This window comes from Drosophila pseudoobscura, chromosome X, assembly GCF_009870125.1.
Source record: "Drosophila pseudoobscura strain MV-25-SWS-2005 chromosome X, UCI_Dpse_MV25, whole genome shotgun sequence".
Taxonomy (NCBI): Eukaryota; Metazoa; Arthropoda; class Insecta; order Diptera; family Drosophilidae; genus Drosophila; species Drosophila pseudoobscura.
Window position 1 is genome coordinate 58,776,153 of NC_046683.1, and position 22,435 is coordinate 58,798,587.

General features: G+C 49.7%; 3 protein-coding genes across 5 annotated transcripts; 2 read left to right on the forward strand and 1 right to left on the reverse strand.

Annotated features, from left to right (window-relative positions):
* Positions 1 to 516: 516 nt before the first annotated feature.
* On the reverse strand, positions 517 to 17,933 carry upSET (SET domain-containing protein upSET). 3 transcript variants are annotated; one of them, XM_033384933.1, is made up of 7 exons: positions 17,747 to 17,933; positions 16,632 to 16,864; positions 10,444 to 13,004; positions 9,110 to 9,729; positions 8,852 to 9,050; positions 1,649 to 8,764; positions 517 to 1,587 (listed from the first exon to the last, which is right to left on the reverse strand). In XM_033384933.1, exons 3-6 carry the CDS (start codon positions 12,444 to 12,446, stop codon positions 1,654 to 1,656), a joined length of 9,933 nt encoding a protein of 3,310 aa, XP_033240824.1. In that variant the 5' UTR covers positions 12,447 to 13,004; positions 16,632 to 16,864; positions 17,747 to 17,933; the 3' UTR covers positions 517 to 1,587; positions 1,649 to 1,653. The 3 variants fall into 3 exon arrangements, with proteins under 3 accessions (XP_033240824.1, XP_033240825.1, XP_033240826.1); XM_033384934.1 differs by lacking the exon at positions 17,747 to 17,933 and adding an exon at positions 17,509 to 17,658; XM_033384935.1 differs by lacking the exon at positions 17,747 to 17,933 and adding an exon at positions 17,007 to 17,162.
* A 203-nt stretch (positions 17,934 to 18,136) lies between these two features.
* Positions 18,137 to 20,284, forward strand: Nprl3 (GATOR complex protein Nprl3). Its single transcript, XM_001352589.4, has 2 exons — positions 18,137 to 18,373; positions 18,433 to 20,284. The coding sequence occupies exons 1-2, from the start codon at positions 18,240 to 18,242 to the stop codon at positions 20,207 to 20,209; spliced, it is 1,911 nt and encodes a 636-aa protein (XP_001352625.2). The 5' UTR covers positions 18,137 to 18,239; the 3' UTR covers positions 20,210 to 20,284.
* A 113-nt stretch (positions 20,285 to 20,397) lies between these two features.
* LOC6900040 (zinc finger protein 1 homolog) lies at positions 20,398 to 22,265 on the forward strand. The gene has a single exon (XM_002135368.3). It carries the CDS (start codon positions 20,543 to 20,545, stop codon positions 21,935 to 21,937), a length of 1,395 nt encoding a protein of 464 aa, XP_002135404.2. The 5' UTR covers positions 20,398 to 20,542; the 3' UTR covers positions 21,938 to 22,265.
* Positions 22,266 to 22,435: the final 170 nt, after the last annotated feature.

The following is a 22,435-nucleotide window of genomic DNA, read 5'->3' on the forward strand; positions in this document are numbered from 1 at the left end:
AAATTTGAATGAAAAAATATAGATGCATCAAAGCATGTATCAGAGACTATTGAAAAGATTATATATTATAAGAAGATTGATCAGAGTTTGTTTCGATTATATCCCTATGGCATACAACCATAACTAACTTTATGATAAATTACTTTACTAAAAACTGTTCACAAAAAAATAAACATTATTTTTGTTAAAAATAAAAATCACGTCTGACTTTCGGGAATATTTTTTTATGTGGGGTTCGAATTTTTAAGTTTTTAAGTTAACAAAAGTCGAATGCAAAATATGTAAATGGCTTCGGAAATTTGTTGATTTGCTGTTGCCTGTATTTACACGTTGTAATCGCGGTTTGTTCGTTCAATCGAACCTCGCTTTGTACTCTTTTTCATTGTTGAACTTACGCTGTAACTTGTTCCTACTTACTCCGGTACGATACAGTACTGTACTCCACTCCTCCACTCCTCGTTAATAATAGACCAAGATGTACATATATTCTATGGTATATACAGATATTTAACAGTATTTACGTGTGTATCTTGTCGATAATAGATTAGTTTACATTTTTTATTCTCTGTTATATGTTGGTGTTTTTTTAAAGTAGTATTTACATTTGCTTTTTCTGGGTGTTTCTTTGTTCTGTTCTGTTCTGTTCTTTTCTTTTCAGTTCAAGAGTATTGCTTGCGTTTTAATCTGGCTAATCAGTGTTTTCTGGTTTTGGGTAAACATGATATTGAAATGTTTTAATAATTGATGATTTTGCAAATTCTTAAAATAAAACGTAGTTCCATGTGTAAAATGAAAGTTGAACAAATAAAATGGGGAGGTCTCCCCCATTTGCTTGCTCGCAGCTTTGGGCTCTCCCGCTACTGCATTGGTTATATCGAAGCTCGTCTCTTGGTTTGAGTCAACTTAGGGACTAAAATACATATTTAATAACGAAATGATGCCAGAAGGGACTCTCTAACGTCTCAAATAACTTCAGTTTTCGCCGCCTAATCTGTAAACTACATGCTAGGTAAGTTAATTCGTATATAGTATCATTCTATAGGCCCTATGTATCGTAAATAGTAGGTTGTTGGTTTCTTTCTCGGTAAGTAATAGAATTGGCTTGTTTGCTGTGACAAAAACGAGACTATTCATTAACTAATTAGTGTTTCAAAAGGTGTTTCTGCTATGTATTTTTGTTTTGTTTTGTTTAGTTTCGTTTCGTCTCGTTTCTTTTAATTTTTGTGTTGTTTTTTGTTTGCTTTGCAAGTTATTCCGTTTCATTATTTACATTAAGTGTGGAGTGTATCGGATCTGTTGCGTATGAAATCTCGTTCTTCGTTTTTATGAATCGATTGCACCCACATACAAATATATATATGTGTATATCAAGTACATGTATATATCTATATATTTTAATGCGGAATTTTCTTTAAAATATTTAAAGCGTTAAAAAAAAAAATAGAGTTTCTGTTGTTGTTTGTTTTGTGTAAGGGAAGCGAATCTGTAACGAGGCAAACGATGGATTTCGTCAGCACTTTCTCATATCGTTGTTTCTTGTTGGAGTTTCTCGATTTCCGCACTAGTTCGTTTTTCTCTTACGTGAGTCTGTGGATTAAAATAAGTTGAAAATCTCCTTACTTATACAAATCCCAGCAGCCACACTTACCCGTCTCAGACGCCATCCCGCCTACCTCCCGCGGCCGTCATCTTCTCATTGACCTTCGTGGAGCCCGGACCACCAGCGGCGCCCAGTCGCTCAATCACCCGCGAGTCGCAGGATATGGTTCGCTGCATGAAGCGTTGAGCGCTACGTGAGCGTTCACTCATCTTCTCCTGCTGCTGCTCGAGCAGAGTGGGTGCCGCATTGAAGTGTCCTCCTGCGCCAGGGATAAGCTGATATTTGCTAGAAGTGCTGGCAAGAGGCGCCCTCTGCTCCATCCTGGGCTTGTCATCGAACATGTTCAGCTTCTGGGCGGTGCTCAGGATTGAGTTCACATTGCTCAGAGTAGTGGCAGCGGACGGTAGCTTCTTGATCGGTCCACCACCCGAGACGCCCAGCACTTGCTGTAGATTCTTTAGGCTGCTGCTGCCAATGCTAGTCCCAATCCCAGTTCCAATGGCACTTCCCTTGCTGGGGGTGTTGTTGTTGAAGCTGCTGATGATGTTCTGGTGGTGGTGCACACTGATCGAGTTGCGGCGCTCGCGCATGGCTGCCTGGTAGTGCTCAGGCGACTGCAGCGAGCACTTGTTGATTGTGTGCGCCTGTCCAAATCCAACATTAACGGAGGTAGGCGTAGTAGGAGTGGGTGGACTGGGCGCCGTGTCAACCGATGGACGATGCCGCATGCGGTACTCGCTGATGGAGAGCTTTCGCTTGGGCATGGGTGCGGGCTCGGGCTGCGTGAGCATGGGGTTCAGCCGAGGATCGCAATTGGCGGTCCGCGTGTAGATCTTAATAGGCGTTGTAGATGGCGGCGGCATGTCCTTCGAGGTAACGACCGGACTGGCGCACAAGGCAGGCGTGACTCCTGCTCCAGGACTAGGCTTTGCCACGGCCAGGGTGGGGACCACTGGCGTGGGCGTAGGCGTGGCCGCCGCCTTTGATTTCGTGGAGGCCAGGTATTCGGCAAGGCTGGGCATGCTGCTGCTGCTGCTGCTACTGCTGCTGGCTGGTGGCGGGTCTTGGAGCTTGCCATAGATGGTGTTGTAGTAGGGCAGCGGCATTTTGGAGGCCAGTCCCTGTGGGAGGATGGGAGCTGCAATGGGCTGGGTAATCAATACTGGGATGGGGGCAGCCTTTGGCGTCAGCCTCGGCGTCGGAGTGGCGCGTGGGTCCACAGTAGGAATGGGATTTGCAGTCGGTGTGGATGGCTTCTGTTGAATGTTGTTGTTGACCTTTTGCTTGGATTCCTTCTCCTTCTCCTTTCCCTTTCCTTTACTCTTTTCGCGCTCCTTGTCCTTGCTCTTTTGCTTCTCCTGTTTCTCCTGCTTCCGCTTCTCGCGGTCCTTCTTCTTCGACTTCTTCTCCTTCTTTTCTTTCTTTAAGAGCGCGGCCTGTATGAGCGCCGCCTGCTGACGACTCCCGCACATGGACTCCCTCCTGCGGCTGATGGTTGTCAGCTTTCCACTGGCGATGGCCGCAGCCAGGCTCATGGGACCACCTCCGGGATTCGCCTCATGGTGGTTGTTTTCTTTGCGGTGTTGCTGCTGCTGCTGCGGCTGGACGACCATCGGAGAGGCTGTGGCTATGGCCGTGCTGGCTCCTTGAGCCTTGCTGCTGTTCAGTAGAATGCTGCTGCTCAGGATCTGGCTGTTCGGTTTGGTCAACTCCTGCTCGAAGTTGGTCTGCCGTTTCTTTGTCGGCGGGGGAGCCAGCAATGAAGTGGGTAGCGATGCAAGAGACGGGGTGACGGGTGTCACGCACATGGACATGGTGCGACGACGCATCTGTTGCTGCTGCTGCTGCTGCTCCACATTGTTGTTGGGTGTGTGGGCGATGTGCTTAGTCTTGCCGTTGGCTGTGGCCACCGGAAGAGTGGGAGTGGCTGCTGCACTTGAGGCTACAGCTGTAGCTGTAGCTGGAGCTGGAGCTGGAGCTGCAGGTGCAGCAGCAGCCAGAGTAGAGGAAGCTTTGGAGTCTGGCCGTCGGGCCTGTGGCTGCTGCTGACTTTTCTTCTTTTGCTCAACAACTACTTGCGATCCTGTGTGACTGGCTGCGGTTTTCTGCTTATCCTTATCCTTGGACTTTTTCTTCTCCTTTTTCGACTTCTTCGTCTGCTTGTCCTTCTCCCGCTTTTCGTCCTTCTCCTTAGACGATGACTTCTTGGCCTCTGTCCCGCTGCCGCTGCTGCTCTTGTTACTGGACGATGACGATGATGCCACCGCCACCGCCGCTGCTGCAGCGGCGGCTGCCGCCTTCTTGTTCCTTGACTGTAAGTAGAAAATGTTCTGCTCATGGAAGGACAACAAACGTTCCTGCATATCAAGTTCGGTGAGACTTTTTGTGCTGCTGTTCGATGCAGATGTAGCTGCAACTGCAGCTGCTTTTGGTGCTGGTGCTGGGATTGCTGCTGGTACTGCTGCTGGTGCAAAGGTCGGCAATGCTGCCTTTGCCACTGCTTCTGCTAGTGGCTGTTGTGACTGCGATGGCAGCTGGGGCTTCGCTGAAGGAGGTGTTGGCTCTCGTTTTGGTTTCTTTGGCAGCTCCTCCTTCATCTTGAGGGTTAGCGGACGGGAATTGATTGCACCTCCTGGTGCTGGTGCTACCGCTGTGGCTGTGGATGTGGCTGCAGCTGTAGCTGTGCTGCGCAGCAGAGATTCCCCTGGCTTGGGCTCCACTTTCGGCTGCACCACCTTGGGTGCCTCCGTCTCCGGCTTGGCCTCTACTTGGCTTGGCTGCCCCTTTACTGGTGGCTCCACTTTCGGTGCCACTTTAGCCTCTAGTTTTGGCTCTTGTACCTGGGTCTGGGGCTGGGTCTGGGCCTGGGGCCGGGGCTGAGTCTCACGAAGTTCCTTTTTCTCACGCTCCTCCTCCTCCTCGCGCTTCACCTTCACCATCTCCTCGAACTTGTCGCAGGCTTGGCTCTCCTCGCGCTCCACATCGATCTTAACATCATCGGCAGCCGCACTGGTGTCCTCCGGCTCGATCTTGACCAGATTGTCTTCAGCTACGATTTGCTGGGCACCAGGACTGGGCGAACGCAAAATGTCCACATCATCATCTTGCTCCTGGTGATGCAGCTGATGGATCTGATGCAGATGATGGGTGTGGCTGTGGCTGTGGTTCTGCACATCCAGCAGCTCTGTTTCCGTCTCCACCTTCAGCGGCACAACGACATCCACCTCGTCCATGACATCGGTATCCTTGGCATCACCAATCACATCAATGTGCGGCTCATCCGTCTCCACATTGGCTGCGGCTGTGTCTGTGTCTGTGGCGGTGGCTCCGTTGCTAATCACCAAGCGACGCTTCTTCAGCGGTGTGCTGAATCCGTTTGCTAGTGGCGAGACGACATGCACCTGGTGCGGTGGTGCGGGTGTGGCAGAAGCAGGGGACTGCCGCTGCTGAAGCCCCTCATCTGGATCGGGGGTGGTCTCCTCGCTAATGGCCTGACGCAGCCATCGCTTCTTCACCGAGGAATTGTTCTGCAAGGGGAGGTGAAGCTGCTCCCTGGGTGTCGACTGTGGGGCTGTGGTCGTGGATTCCGCCTGGTGGATGAACTGCTCCACCTTTAAGAGAGCCGGTGCCGGCGAAGATTTCATCTGTTGTTGCTGCTGCTGCAGTTGCTCTCTCTCGCCGTTGATTTCACACATGGCCGCCTGGACAAGGCTGTCCAACCCGGACTGCTGCGATTCGCACTGCTCTGCCTGCTGGAACCAGCTGGACATAAGTGTCTTCTTGGTTTTCGCCCCACCTGGCGGGTACTTGAACTCTCCCATGGGGGCGGGGGAGGACATGGCTGCCGGCGACTGCAGCGGCTGTTCCAACGGTCCCATGGCGGCCTCAATCAGTAGGCAGGCGCTGCTCACGGAAGCCGGGGTGCCCTGCTGCGGCTGGGGAGTGGGCGACTTGAAGGAGTCGCTGGCAGAGGATGTGTTGTGTGCCAAAGCCAGAAGCAGGCCAGCCGCCTGATCCACAGTCTGATGGTGGGGATGCTGCTGTTGCTGCTGCTGCACTTGGTCCTCGGACTCCGAGTTGGTCAATGCATGTGAGTCGCAATCGGACTCCACCAGGACGCTCTTCCTCCGCTTGTTGTTCAGTCCGTTGTTATTGTAGCTGCGACTGACATTGCGCTTCCTTCGGTTCTTACGCTGTGCCGTTGTCGCCGGGACACCCGAATTGATTCCCGAAGGAGTCTCGGCATCTTCGCTGATGGAGATGGACCTTCGTCGCTTACCGCAGGGCGAGGCAGGGGAGTTGCTCGCCTGCCGCTTGCCGCTGCTTTGACGCGTCTCCTTCTTGCCGCGTGCCTCCCGCTTCTCCATGTTGTCGATGGCCCGTATTATGGCCGCCAGCTTGCGGTCCTCTCGCGATGGCTTCTTTCCGTCTTTGGCCGCGTTGCGTGGAGGCGGCGTGTCACTGGGTCCGTCGTCCTCTTTGGATTCTGCTGTTGGCGAGGCATCTGCGACGGCAGCTGGTGGTGCTCCCTGCTGCTGCTGCCTGATTGGAGTTTTCCTTGTGCCTGTCGTTGGAGCAGGCGACGGATTAGAGATGCTTATGTTGTTGGCGGCCGTGGGAACACTCTTCACAGTGAGTACTTTAGTTGGCGGTGTCACCTGAATATTAGAATAGATGACCTGCTGTTGCTGCTGCGGTGACTGTTGTTGCTGCGGTGACTGTTGTTGCTGCTGATGTTGTTGCTGCTGCTGCTGCTGTTGCTGATGTTGACTCAGTTGCTGCTGTTGTAACAGAGTCTGAGGCTGTATTTGAGGCTGCTGCTGCTGCTGTGGGGCTATCACTTTAATGGGTGTCACAATATGTGAAGTGGGTGCTGCGTGCAACGTTTGCAGTGCACTCACTGCCATTCGAGCCTCATCAGCCATTTGCTGCTGCTGTTGCTGCTGTCTATGTTGCTGTTTAAGAAACGTTTGTTGCACTTGCTGCTGCTGTTGCTGCTGCTGTGGCATTTGATGTTGTGGTGACACAAGTTTCTGTACTACATGTCGCTGCGGCGATTGCTGCTGCTGCTGGACAAAGTAGGTGGCCATGGGTCGCTGAGCAGCCGCCGCTGCTGCTATAACCGCCAGAGGCTCCTGTGGAAGATGATGCTGCTGCTGCAATAGCGATGATTGCTGTGGTGTGGGGGGCAGCACAACTTGCTGCAGCTGCTGCTGTGCATGCTGTGGCGTTGGAACCACCTGCAACTGAGGCGAGAGCAGCATGGGCGTGGGCAGAGAGGCCAGGATCTGTTGCTGCTGCTGTGTGGGACTCCGTTGCAGCAGCGACAGCTGTGCAGGCTGTGCTCCAATTTGTATCTGCGACTGCTGCTGCTGCTGCAATGTGGGCGACTGCAGCTGGATGGGCGTCGGCGAGGGAATAGACACCGATGGCGACGAGGACGACGTGCAGATGCCCGAGTCGTGCAGCACACTGGACATGGACACCGAGCAGGAGTTGTTGCTGCTGTTGCTGCCTCCGCTACTGCTGCACAGGACGGCAGCAACAACAGGCGGCGTGTTCTGCAGGCAGGCGACTGCAGGCGAAGGCTTAAAGCCAATATTCAGTTGGCTCAACTGCGGACTGTTGAGACCCATGTGACTGCTCTCCCCGCTGGACGACGTCGACCGATTTCTGGCATTGGGCAGCACTGCTCCTCCAGCTCCGGTGCTCACTCCCAGGCCCATCGTCAGCTGGATGGCTGCTGCACTGTTGGCTGCCGCTACTGCAGCTGCGGCCTTGTTGCGGTGACTGCTCCGCGGCTGAGCAGGCGGCGCTTGCAGCTGCTGTTGCACGGCCAGTGGCAGAGCAAATTGGCAATCGGTGCCCAGGTCGCAGGCGCATCGCGTGCTCGTGGGTTGTACGACGGCGGCATGGGACTTCTTTTGCTCCACGGCAGCCAGATCGTGCGGCTCGTGACGCACCGTGATCTCGGTCTGGGCTCGGATGTGCGTCAGGGCCACAATGTACAGATGGAGTGTGCCCTTCTCGAAATAGTGCTGCAGCTCGGCATTGGGGCGGCACGATCTGCGCACGAAGCGCGCATCGTTCCCGTAGGTGCGCGTATCGACGCACACCTCCGGTCCCTTGAGATAGGCGGGTGGTTGCTGCTGCTCTTGAGGCGCACTTCCGTCCGGGCGCAGCGTCTGCATGGGGGCCTCCACGCCGGGCAGCTGATAAAAGAACACAAACTGGCCGGGCGTCTTGTGGGCCTTGAAGCTGTTCAGATAGTTGCTGGGCGGCGGTGTGTTCATGTTGACGGTGGGATTCTGGGTGCGGAACTGGGTGGTGAGCATATACTTGCCGCGCAGCTCGTGGATGGGCGCGTGCGGAGACAGGTCAACGCTGCTGATGAGCACCTTGGCCCCCGCATAAGGTATGAGCTGGGCCCGCTGCTCCAGCTCGCTGACGGCACTCGAGATCTGGATTTGTCGCAGGGCCTTGTTCTCCGTGTTCTGGATGCTCTGCAGCAGGCTCGGCTGCTTCTGTATGGCGTGCAGGCGGGCCCGCAGCTCAGGGGAGTAGTGATTGGTCACCGCGTACTCGTAGTTCTCAATCCACAGGCGCAGATTGGCCGCGTGCTTCTCGGCCGCTGTCAGAGCGGGACTACTGCCGCTGCCGCCGGCTCCGTCTACGCCGGACTTGGACTTACGTTTGCTGCTCTTCTTGCTGGTCTTCCCGCCGCCACTGGCATTGATGCTACTGTTCTTGTCGCCTCCTCCGCCGCTTTTCTTGTTCTTCTTGAGCGAAGCTGTTCCCGCCGTGCCGTCTTTGGTTTTCTTGGACTTTTTCGACATGCCGGTGCCCGTGGCATAACCTCCATTCAGACCCGATGTCAGACGATGTTGCTGGTTGTCCTCCAAAATGGCCAGACCAGGTCCAGGTCCAGCTCCAGCGAGAAGTAGTCCTCCAGCCATGCCACCAGCCACTGCAGTACCCGCTGCAATGGCGGCGGCTCCATTTGCCGCCTGCGTGGCCACCAACAGCATGTGCTCTCTGCGCTTCTGGCGCTGCAATGCCCTGGCCCTGGCCTTGTCGACGGCCCGCGGCTCGCACAGCTCGCACATGTAGAACTCGGGGATGTTCAGCCGATCGATGCCCATGCAGTCCACATGTTGCCATACCCTGAAGAGATGAAAAGATTGGAGGAGACATTGGTTGAGGATCTGTGATTTCTGAAAGGGAAACGGAAATGCAATGCAGGCAACTTACGAGCACTTGTCGCAGCAAATCATGTATCCATCGTCGTGGGTCAGATCACAAATGCAACGCGTGACTGAATCATCCTCAGCCTCAGCCTCGGGCGCTGTCTCCGTCTCCTCGCCCGGATCCATGTCGATGCTGGCCAGTCCCAAGCGAGAACTGCTGCTGATCGCCGAGTGTGCATCATCGTCGGTCACATGGCGCGTAACTGCAAAACAAATGAGTTGAAAAATCATTTCTTCTAAATGATCTCTATGTTATACTCACTCTGCTGGCCATAGCCGCCATAACTGCCATAAGCGCCGCCTGCTGTGGGTGTGGGTGTGGCTGACCCTCCGGCCACTGTCGCACCAATGCCGCCCAGCGACCATTGCTGCGGCTGTGCCGAACCCGATCCAGCAGTGGCTGCCGCTGTGTTTGCCCCCTGCGCCTGTCCCTGTGCCTGTGGCTGCTGCTGTTGCGACGCGTAGGTATGATCCTGTGTGATGGCATGCACCTGCTGCAATCGCAGATCCTGGGTCTGCACGGGCACCGGTCGCACCTCCTCAATGAACAGCTCCTCGTCCTGATTCGGGCCCAACTGCGGTTGCAGCGGTTGCTGCTGCTGTTGCTGGAGCAGTGGAGGAGTGGCCTTCAGCGATGATGCTGTCGAGGGCGACGGCGGTGCTCCCTCTTCCGGGACACTAGGGGCACTAATGGGCTGTGCATGAACAGGCGATGCTGGAATATTGGTAGCTGCGATGGTCGGTCCATTGCTGGTGCGGTTGCTTCCAGTGAAGTTTCCAATAACCTGGCCAATTGTGCTACCAACTTTGCTCATAGTATTTCCTCCCATTGGTGTATTTCCGATTTGATTATTGCTGCCGGTAGTAATGCTGTTGCCGATGCTGCAAGGGAGAATACAAGTTTTACTTTTATACCCTGATTACACTTGGGCTTCCGTTCGTCCCGGGCTTAAGTCCGGGCAAGACCGGAAGTACCCAAAACCCGAAACGAATAGGGGTATTTTAGATTTGTGCTGGAATTGGATGTGTCTAACACCTAGAAGGAGGCGTTTCGGACCCTATAGTGTATATATTCCTGATCAGCATCAATTGCCGTCTGTCCTTCCGTCTGTCTTGTTTGAAGCCTAGTTCCCAGAGACTATAAAAGCTAGAGCAACCACAATAGGAACTGCAGACTCCTGTGATATGACACCGAATCAAGTTTGTCTCTCTCTTCTTCTCTTTCTCTCACTCTCACTCTCTCTATCTCTATCTTAATCGTGCAGTGAGAGCCCCTTGACGGAGGGAATCGGAATAAAAAGGCTGGTGTTGGTGTGGGAATAGAGAAAAAGAGACGATCTAAAACAAAAAACTCACATATACATATGTATACCAACTGAGTATCGGGTATAAAGGTAGAGCCGCAGCCTTTGCCGCGGCTCACAAGGATAAGCATAGGGGCCTAGCGGTGACAGTTGCACGCGGTAGTCGAACGATAGGCAGAAATAATCGAAACGCACTTTTGTTTGCACCGCTAGGCCCCAATGTTTTCTGTTAGGCCATCAACCGGGTTCCATAGGGTATACGTTGTACATATATCTAACCAAAATAACTCACCTATGCTTGTTGTAATACTCGATTACAGTGGGTGCTTTGCGCGCACTGCCCAGCGCAGAATCGTGTTGTTGTTGTTGTTGATGGTGCTGCTGCTGCTTTCGCTCCAGGGAAGCCGCCCGACTGCTAGGCGCGCTTACCGACTGACGACGCGCAGCAGTGGCGGATGACATGTAGGAGGAGATGGCAGCACTGCCGCTCGCGAATCCATGCGAGGATATGCTTACCGAGGGCGTGCTGGCCAAACTCACGGTCGGATTCGCCCCCACCGATAGAAACGAGGGCGAGGTAACCTTTGCGGATGTCTGGAAGTGCGTCAGCAGAAGATTTCCAGTAGGATTGGATCCACCCGACGGGGATCCTGCACTGTTGGCCACTGCCACCCCTCCTCCATTGCTGTTGTTGTTGCTGCTGCTGCTGCTGCTACTGCTATATATGATTTGAGTGGGGGGCGGCATTTGGGTGTTGCCACTGCCACTGCCAGGCGTCTGATGAAAGCGCTGCTGCTGCTGGCTATAGGACTTTTGGGCCATGCTCTGCAGGATGCGGGCCGAGAGCTCGTCCGTCATCTGAGTGCCATTGACGATCACCACGTCGTCAGTGACCAGCGAGGACGAAGTCCTGTCCGAGTGTTGCTCGTTGTCGCTACTGCCACTGCTGTTGTAGTGCGTGCGCTTCTGCATCGCCTGCAGCTGATGCTGCTGGGGATGCTGCTGGATAACGGTGCCGTGCGAGTTCACAAATTTTATGGTTCCAGCGGTGGTGGTCAATCCCGAGCCCTGGCCCTGTCCCTGCTGCTGCTGCTGCAGCAGATACCCGGCGGCCGTGGCACTTGTCGCTGATGTTTTGTGCTGCAGCTGAGTTCCCTGCGGCAGACTTATCTGCTGCTGCACATACTTGCTACTTAGTTTTGTGACCTTTGTTGGCGTGGACATGGACATTCCCTGCTTGCCATAGCTGGGTTGGTGCTGCTGCTGGGGAAGGGCAGCTATAGACAGGGACGTCGACTGCTTCACAAACTTTGTCTTGGTTCCCGCCTTGTAGGACTGCTGCTGCTGTTGTTGCTGTTGCTGCTGGTGGAGCGAAATGAAGTTCTTCAGCTGTTGTGCCTGTAATTGTTGTTGTTGTTGCTGCTGCTGTTGTTGCTGTTGCTGCAGCATGTTTCCCACGCTCTTGACCGTGATCTTCTGATTGGCCTTCTTCAGGAGCGCAGCATTTGCCACAGTCGTCGCCGTGGCATTAACATACTTGGGCTGTGCCGGCTGGACAATTATCTGAGGCGGATTCGCCGAGTGCTGGCTAACCGGGACATACGACTGGAGTCGGGTGGCCACCCGGGATCCCAGGGTCACCTTCTGCAAGGTGGCCTGCTGCTGGTTCTGCTGCTGCTGTTGCTGCTGCGCCTTAAACGCACTGATGCTTCCGAACTTTTGTGGCTGCTGCTGCTGCATTCCCTTTGCGGGTGAGGCCGTGACATACGGCAAATTCTTGGCCCCCAGATAATTGAGCTGGTGCTGCTGGGTGCCAGGCGTCCCAGGACCTTGCTTCGACAGGACCGTGAGATTGCTGAGGAGCAGCTTGGAGTTGTGTGGCGGGGCAGCAGCTCCGGCATCGATAATGACATTGCTGGTGCTGCCATCAGTGGTCACAATCTTATAGATCTGGGGATTGATCAGCTCCTGCGTGGAGCCGCCGGCTCCCGATGCTGCCCCCGTGGCTGTGGTACGCACGGCGTACTTCTGGGTGGAAGGTGGCGGCTGGGGCTGGCTTTGGCTGGCGCTGAGTATCTGGCGCGTGCTTATCGACATTCGACGGTGCATGATGCGCTGCAGCTGCGCCTGCGTGGACAGACTACTGCCATCGATAACGATGTGCGGAGGTGGATGCTGGGGCCCACCCCCGACTCTGATGCTGCTGCTGCTCGTGCTGCTGACACTTCCGCTGCCACCGCCGCTGCTGGTGCTGCTAACAGCTGGCTCCACGAAGACTGTGTCGTGCGTGGGCATGGTTCTTCTGGGTTCCGTTTGGATCGCTTTGTTAACTAAAATAAGATATTTTTGTGTTGAGAGGGGCTGCTTTAAGTTCAGATTACTCGCTTAGTTGAAGTTTTCTTTGTCGCGCTTTGTCGTTTCACAACACTACTTCACTGGCAATGCAGTCATGTTGCTGTTGCTGCTGCTGCTGATGCTGGAGCTGTAGCTGTAGCTGGTTCGGCGTGCCCCCAAAGTATTGGGGGCCTAATGCATAACCAGAAATGCTTTCTTCGTCGCCGGTTCTGGTACTGGCACTGCTGGCCTGCTGCAGACTGACTCCTAACGGTAATGGTTGGCGGTGCGCGTTTGAATTGCATAGAGGGTGTCCAACACTGTGCCACATTACATTGTCAGCCATTACAACCATAACTGTGCGCGATATGATATTCTTCAGCGTCGTTCCTGCTTCTTCCGTTGCTGCTTTGCACCCACTATTATTTCCCGTTAATCTCGTTGTCCGTCGTTGTATGTTGCGACTTCTTATCCGTTTGATATAGTGTATTTTACATAAACAATCTTTCGTTGTTGGAGCTGAAATAAAATAAAAAACAAAAGTAAACAAACAGTTAAGCAGATAGTATTTATCGATAATAGCTCTACCCATCTACCCATCTCTAGCATTGGGGAGCAGCATTGCCAGCTGCAATTCGGTTATGTAACAAAACAAATCAGATGCATAGCGCTGCCAACGGGCGCCAAAAAGACGCATGCGCATTGCAAACGTCAATACCCGCGCGTGTTATTGTGCGAGATTTTTCGTTTACTTTTGGAACGTGGTTCGTAGCGTAGCTGCCTCTGCTGCTGCCTCGCCTTTGCTGCACTTGCTATAAACTTGAATGCAGCAGCAGCATCATATAGCAGAACTACTGACGAAAGGAGAGCCAAAGCAAAATGTAAGGGACGTTGTCAGTGCAATGCAGAAACCAACAACATTTAGCACTTGTTCATATGGCTTGAACAAAACCCGTTTTTCCGTTTGCTGCGGACACCAAATATGCATGCGCAACGCGTTTTACGAAATCTAGCCTAACCCTCTTCCGAAGATCGTCCAATGTATCGTCCCCCATAATAACAATGAATTTGAATTCGATTTTCAATTCCAATTTCTTTTCCTTCAAGTCAATTTACATGTTCAACCGTTATGACCATTGCTCCATTCGTATGGTATGGGTATAGTATGGTGCACCACCCCTTTCATTTTATATTTATTGCTATCTCTCCTTTCGCCTTGCCATTCGCATGCCAAAGCAAAGCAAAAAGTGAATGCACTAATTTTGCCTTGGCATCCGGCGCGGCGCGGCATTTATTGCTAGTTTTTCTCTTTTGTATCTATTACAAGTTGTTTCTCTCTGCTTGCACTTGGATCTACCTACACACATACATAACTATTCGTACTAAAAGCCGCAAGTGTGTGTGTGGTTTGTGTGCATGTGTGTGTGTGTGTGTGTGTGCGATGCCAATTTGCGCCTATTGTCTGGCATTGTACATGCTGTAGATATAATTTCTAATTGAAATAGAGCCAGGCAGGCGCATTTGTTGCCCAATCGAATTGGCTACGCGAAACGAAACAAGAACAATCAAAGAAAAGAGAAATCAGAAAGTACTGTCAATGAGCTTATGTAACCTTTCAGTTTATTTCCTTTAAACATATGTAAATACATATACCATAAGTACCATGTATCATATGCCATTATTATTATACTAGTACTAGTACGACTAGTACTAGTACTAGTCGGTATGGCAGCTTGAAAATCTATTATATAATATAGATGGTTTTGAGTTATTGAGATAATAAATGTTCGCCCAACAAATGCATACATATTTACGTATCAACATGTAATTTGATTTCCGTTTCATTTTGGATTACAATTTCTCAGTGGAAATAAAATAATACGAGCATTGGCCTATGCTCGATCTAAGAAAGCAACACCATCGCATATGAAATAAGGGAGACGGGGGAATCAGTGGCTGCAGTAACTTTTGATTTGGGTTACACACATGCAAACAAACATCTTTACACACATGCCGTTGCCTTTGTGTGTGCGTCTTACAACGTCGCTATTTAAAAATACACAAGCTCACACACACATTAACTAGAGAACGAAAAGTGGAGAAGCAACGAAACAAATTTTACACATTCTAACAGCAGAATAATCATTGGGAAGAAGGTAAAAACCAGCACAGAGCGTGCACATACACATATGTATTCATGTATGTACATATTTTGTTCATACTCAAAAGCTAACCCTACCCCAACCCCAGCAACAACAGCCATCAACTGAAAGACGCGCCATAAACAAATTACACACACACACACAGACACCCACAAATAACGTGCCGACCGTGAGAGGGAGCGAGAGAGCCGGCTTGTAAAATCGTGCATGAAATGCACGTTGAAAACTAATCGCACTCACACCAAATCAAATGCATATGTATGTATGTACTGACCGCAGCGGTGCTTTCGTCGCGTTGTCGTTGCCATGGTTTTGCTGCAGCGGACAGATGAAATAAAACAAACACACAAAGGAGAGATACGAAAGCTTATTCTGGAAAGCGAATGAATACATATTTACATAATTGGGATAGGCAGCCAGCGCTCCGCTCCCCATATCAGCGCTCTGAATAGTCCAACACCTCTGTCTGATTGGCCTACGTGACTGCACTACTACCAGCACTAGCGCATTACAACAATATTGGCATTGCCTTGCTGTACTTTCATTGACAACAGACAACCCCAACCCAACCCACACTAAAACAGCACCTCTCCGCTCAGCTCAGCGGCTGCAACGCAAGCATAGGGGGTGCTGGCTAGTTGTACTCTCAACTAATTGCGTCTTAGTTTATTTTTTGTCGCTTTCCTGTATCGGAATAGTAAAATTGCATGCCTAGTTTTAGCGGATTCAATTATTCAGGCATGTGGACAGTTTTGAACACTCTGGAGTGGTCGATGCAGCGGCACATGTTCCAATACATCAATGAATTACCAATTGGTAATGATGCGATGCGACCTCCCACATATGTAACTGCACAAACTGGCGGGAGTTAGGTGGCGGTCTTGGATAATCTGGGTATGCGACAACCCTTCGCTTGGAAATATCGAATGCCTTCCTATTCTCTTTCCTCAACTTCGCAATTGTACATTAGTTCTGTGCTGCGCAGGGGAGAAATAAGCGCACCACAAAAACTCGTCTATCAACTTTTGCTTTCATTTTGTGGCGAAAATTCGCGCGTACAGAGCGCAAGACATAAATAACAATTGCAAAAATCACGTATGCGTAAAGAGCAACACAGTAATAGCCACAGTGCGCAGAAGCGAGACAAAAAGACTAGCCGTTCATACACACACACACATTTGTACAATCAACTGCGGCCAACTTCAGGGCGTACGAGCGTAAAATCGGCGAGAACACGCAATAAAATGTTTGACGAAAACAATACGAAAGAAAAGGGAATAAGATCTAAGCGACTAACGTCGCGCTGTTCTAACATTCTGGATATTGGACCAAGGCATTTTCAATATGGCGTCTGCTGTGCAAAACAGTCTTGCAATTATTTATATAATTAAACATTTGCAGCCTTATTATTTGAAAATTTTTGTAGTTGAAATGGTCATGCAATCTGATGCGCATGTCAAAACGACGAAAACAAGATATACACAAATAGGAATACATATTGTGTAGCACATGCATTGAGGGTGTGACTATTTAATGTTTGTTTCAAACACCTAATCGCATTTGAAAATAATATAAATGAAATAATTATTTTATAAAAATAATCTATTGTATTTTTAACCATATGCGCGGAGCTGGCAACTCTGTGGAGCTCTATTTTACGCACATCCAACTTCACGTTGCACAAAGCAGAATCGAAAGCAAAACAAATGAACGCATACATGAGTGCGAGAGAGCACGGCATATGCACTGGAGAAACACGAAATCAAATATGGCGACACGGTATGCGAAAAACTGAATAGAAATGCATCAACAAATATTTAACCCGCTCAAATTTGTATTTAACCAGCTTTAGGACAAGTGCAGGATATGATTCATTTTAAGATAATGCTGTCTGATGTTGCATACTGAAGATTCTGTCCTAATCACATCACTTTTTCAATTAAGGCGCGCATTCTCCATATTTATTTATTAGCGCTTTACTCACCGTTTAATTTGTTCATTGGAGTCTCACTTCATTTTTCACAACTCTGTTTACTTCAGCAGAAAGCATTGATTTTGAATTTTTGCGTATTTAGCGCACAAAACTCTTTTCACGTTTGATTTTTACAATACAAATAAAATTTGCATACACTTGGGCACTTGTTTTTTAGTTCCTTTGAACATTTTCGCTTTTGAGCACTCAAAAGATATCGCGGCGCTGTTTAGAACGTTTAGTACCTGCACAAAAAAAACGTTTCTTCTTTGATTAATCAATTTTATTATTATTAATACCGTATGGCATAAGAAGCAGATGAGAAAACGAATGAGGAAAACATATACACGGATGACGCGTGCGTCAGAGCGGGATGTCTATACATACAACCATGAGCACAGCTAGTGTGACCGTTCTGACGTATGGCACAGGCTTGCCAACAGCCTATTATCGGCTATTTTATTTTGTTCGCTAGCTCCCCTGCTTCTTCTTTATTTCTGTGTTGCACTGCTTCTTTGCTTTAGCCTATTACTACTGTGCCTGGCCATTCCGAAGTGCTGTACGTACATATTTCGATTTCGCCTTTCCGTCTCTTCGTCGACACTCACAAACACACGCATGTATTTCGGTATGTGTAAAATCTATACACACATACATACGGATGTTGGCGCACATATACAAAAATGAGAAATAGTTAAATGTTATTAACTATAAAGCAGCTATTATTCACATTTCACATAGCAAACAGCGCCAAAATAAGGCAACATTTTCTGAGAGACAAAATACTTGATACACAATCGAGGTGCGTTATTCGGTATGGAAATGCATCGTTGTCGTTCGTCTTTTAGCTATAGACACTTGGAAAGTAATTTAAAAGAAAAAAACGTACGCCACAAGCAAACAAACTATATTTTTTGTACAATTCCCTGTACTTCTCCTACACTGGTACAAATACTATATTCATGTGCATATGTATATATAGACCGCTGCCAGTACACGTTTAGCGACATCTCGCTTGCTCTTAGGCTCTGCACGTATTTTGCTTCTCACATTGTATCTGTTTTCCTCTTCTCCTACACGCTAATAAGAAATCATATACGAAAACTGTATTTTAGAACTCAACTAACACGTTTCACATTTAAATTTCATAGTGATGCGATTGCCGCCATCGCATACTATGCTTTTGACTATTTCATTCAATTTATTTTGTTGGTTTTAGCACAATTTCCACGCGTTTAATTAATGCACGACTTTCCGAAATTAGGGATGTTAAATATATATATATTGATGTATCAAAATATCGATATATATATTTCTTGTTGGTAGGCAGGGGTAGTTACAAAATATATCGGTATTTGAACGATTTCGGCGATTACATTTGCAAAATATGTTCCGACATAAATTCTAAAAATCAATTGCTATATTCTACCCAATATTAAAATATAATTTGTCAAAAAATCTCCCCAAATACCAAAAGAAGTTTTGCTCATAATTCTAATAAAATAAATATCATAACATTGTCACGCCACCTGGCGCCTTTCTGTTGCAGGAAACTATCGATAGTGGCTCGATTATTCACATAAAGAATACAATTTATTTTTGTTTTTTAAACTCCTAGAAATGGAGGCAAATGTCAACCCCTTGGCCGTGATACTGGTATATTTTGACAGCAAAGGCGACCGGCTGCTCTATCGGTATCCCTATCAGACTCTGGGACAAACAGAGGTGGCCACGGACGAGCAGCGAAAGTCCAGGTCTGGAGTTTACACGACTGCCGACATCTGCATCCCTTCAATGCCTTTTGCTTCTACAGAAAACGAAACCCCTATGCCGCCGCAAACACTGACGACTTGCTTCAGACGCCCACACACATCAGCGCTGCGAAGAGTCAGGGCCAGCTGCAGGGATTTGCCGATGATGTCCTGTCCGCTCTCTTTGCCGTTAAGCCGCAGCTTTGCAACCAAAAGTTCGAGCTGAAGCTGAACGATGTGAGGTTTGTGAGCCATCCCACGCTAATTCCCCATAAGGAGCAAAGGCCCAGCAATGCCAGCAGCAGTATTTCCCTGCCCTCAGCTGGTGGGGTTACTGCGAATCCGGCACCAGCTGCTCCATCCTCCGTCTTGGCGGTCAAAAAGCAACAGATGCTCATCAACATAGTCTTTGCCCTACATGCCCAGGCCAGCTACTCGATTGTGAAGTGCTACCACGAGCTAAGCAAGCGCCTAGGGCTGGCCCTGAAGTTTGAGGAACAACGCAGCGGCTACCTTACGGAGCAGACGGCCCACATGGCTCGCACACATGACGAGCAGCAGCAGCAGCCCCTGGAGCGAACACTCGAGCTAATTGCGGAGAGGTGCAGCCTGGCACAGGCCCTGAAGTCTATATTCCATGATCTGTGCACCACAGGCCTCCTCAGCACATCGCTGAATCAGAATCTGACGCTGTGCTTCTGCCTGCCGGCCAAGGCACACCAGCTGCACAAGAAGGGAAGCATGGTGGATCCCGAGACGATAGATCGCTGTCTGCGTGCTCTCAAGCCGTACCACGGCATGCTTCTGCTAGTGGACTTCGCGGAGCTGCTCGACTGTGTCCCGCCCACGGGGGCCAGGATGTTGTGGCAGCTGGTGGACGCTTACAATCCACTGATAAGCCTACAGAGCATGGCCTCAAACGCGGACCTAAGCATCGAGCACGTCTACAAGCTTGTCTCTCACCTGGTCTACTGGGCCAAGGCCACCATCATTTATCCGCTGTGCGAGACGAATGTGTACGTGATTGCCCCAGACGCTCCGCTGCACACCAAGTCGCATCTGGTGGAGAAGTTCTCCACGCGCTTTGCGGGCATGTCCCTGTTCGAGGTCATCTCCGATTTCTCGCTGCCCACATCGATTGGACATCTGACCACGCCCCTACAGCAGCCGGCACGGCAGGGAATCCTCGCTCAGATGGTTTTGTGGATGCTGCAGCACCACCTGCTCATGCAGCTGCACACCTACGTTCAGTTCATGCCCAGCGAGGATGAGTTCGGTGACTCCGCGTCCTGTGGGCATCAGCTGCGTGGAGCCAGCGACGATGAGGGGGACCAGGACGCCGATCAGGACGAGCTGCACGACGGCTCCATGCTGAGCATGTCCAGCCAGCCGTTGCCCGTTCCCGTGGCATCTATCAATCATCGTCGAGACGTCTCCGAGGATCATTCCTCCCTAGCCTCGGATAACATTGCCGTGCAGCCCTCGTCCAGCCACAAGTCGAACTTCAGCATGACCGCCTCGCTGAGCACGGAAAATTGCGACAGCATCGACTCCATGGAGGATGAGCAGAAGCTGAAGGAACTGCTGCAGGTCTTCAACGATGCGGATCGGGCCGCCATCCGCCGGATACCCGCCTCGCTCAACGTCGACGATCTGGCGCTGCTTGTCAAGCTCTATCAGATGGGCTACTTCAAAAGCGAGCATCATCTCGAGGAGATAATGTACTTTGAGAACCTGCGCCGTTCCCAACTTCTGCAGCTGCTTGACAAGTTCCGCGACGTGCTGATCATCTATGAGACGGAGGATCCGGCCATTGCCTCCATGTACAATAATAAGTAGTTTAAGTTGAAACAATTAAGCATTCCGAGCGCAGCCAGAAGAAATGTATGTAATATCTTGCTGTTAGTTCAGTAATTCGAGTTGTATGATCTTTGAATCGGGGGCCTACTGTACTTGTGGGGCTAAGTGGGCTAAGTTCGTCTTTTCATCGGTATATTTACGGTATATTTTGAAATCTGTGACGTATTTTGGTATATTTTTAGGGGTCAGACCGTATATTTGATCAATAAATCCGCGGTCACGCTGCAAAAATGAAACCAGCTGATTCAAATCTGAAAATTGTCAAATTTTTGTGGGAAATCTGTTGGTTGTTTGTTTATTTTTAATGTGATAATGGACGACAAACTAAGTCCTTTTGAGATAGTGGACATCTCAAATATGTGTATTGTATGCCGGGAAATTTCCGACTTCCTGGTGGGCATATATTCGAAAACGCGTTTTTGGCTGCACGAATCAGAAAGGGAGAAGGAGCAGGAGCTGTGTCTGGCAGACATGATAAATGAGTGCTCCGGCTGTAAGGTGAAGCTGCTTGATGGATTCCCCGCGTACATGTGCGTGAGATGCGTTGGGGCGATGAACGCTGCTTTCCGATTGAAGCGCCAATACGAGGAGAGCTACCGCTACTTTGCAGAGGTACTACAAGCGGAAGACGATCTCTGCACAATGCTGGCGAAGGAGGAGTGGATTTTGGCCGATGAAAAGGCCGAGCCTCTTCGACCAGAGAAACCAGACGACAATCAAATGACTTTGGGTGAAACTAATAATACAATGGACACATCCCAAGAGACCGACGAAAACGACAACTGGGAAGATCCCGAACCAGTAGCAGAACGCAAATCGCAGCTGATCAAGGATCCCATTAAAGAAGAAAAGAGAAACAGAAAACAGAAATATGGCGAGGATACCATTCCAGCTAGAAAACGAAAAAGGAGAACGTGCAAAGATCGCCAGAATGATGAGCTCAAGGAGTCCGATGAAGATGAATCCGAAACGTACATTTATGGTTCGAAGCTAAACGAGAAAAAAACGAAACGTTGGCTTTGCTCCAGTTGCAAGAAGTCCTTTGCACAACGTCAAACTCTGAAGGTGCACATTCGTATTCATACCGGCGAACGTCCCTATCAGTGCTCCCAGTGCTCTAAGGCCTTTGCTCAGAAAAGTAATCTCGACATACACATGCGCAACCACACCGGCGAACGTCCCTACCAGTGCACCCAGTGCTCTAAGGCCTTTGTTCAGCAGGCCAATCTCACAGCGCACATGTGCACCCACACCGGCGAACGTCCCTACCAGTGCTCCCAGTGCTCTAAGGCCTTTGCTCAGCGAAGTCATCTTGACATACACATGCGCAACCACACCGGCGAACGTCCCTACCAGTGCTCCCAGTGCTCTAAGGCCTTTGCTCAGCAGGCCAATCTCAAAGCGCATATTTGTCGGCACACCGGCGAACGGCCCTTCAAGTGTCCGCATTGCCCCAGAGACTGCACCAATAAGGGTCGCCTGTACGTCGACATGTGCACGCACTCCTCCCATCGACGTTTCAACTGCTTAGAGTGTAAGAGCAGCTTTAGCCAGAAGAGCGCCCTGCAGAAGCATATGACCATTCATACCCGGTTGTTGTATAAGAGTACAAATCTCATTAAAGTGCAGTCTGGGGTCTCGCCAAAGCCTCTCGAGGAAGTGAAGCCCAGGGCCGAATACAAGCTGCGACCAAGATATACGAAGTAAGAAATTGGGCTGACAACAAATGAAATTATCAATATTATTATTAGAAGGAGCATTAAGAATGAGTTATGTTTTCAACGTCGAGCATAGAAGAAGCCTTCTACAAAGACAATTTATTGTATGTAGAAATCGAATGACAAAAGCGTTGGGCCCGGCAAAAAATTTGGATGAATCTTGTATACCTAAGTTCAAATTGTAAATAAAATGAATATGAATTACTTCAATCTAACTGCAGTCCTCAACATAGTATTTGTAAGGGAACTGAAATAGGTTTATAAGTTTTTTGTAACTGTTTTAACTGGCTATTGAATAAATGATGTCAAAACAGAGATCTTTTCTCTATCTTTCCCAATCTCGAGTCGAGCAGGACTATGCCTTGTCATGCACAATACATGTTTTGGCCATTCTGCCGTGCTCTTTTCAATCATTCGATTTTACTTCTCTCGCTGGTGTCTTGTGCTTGGTCCTTTGAAGACCAAACATTTTTGAACAGCAGACAAA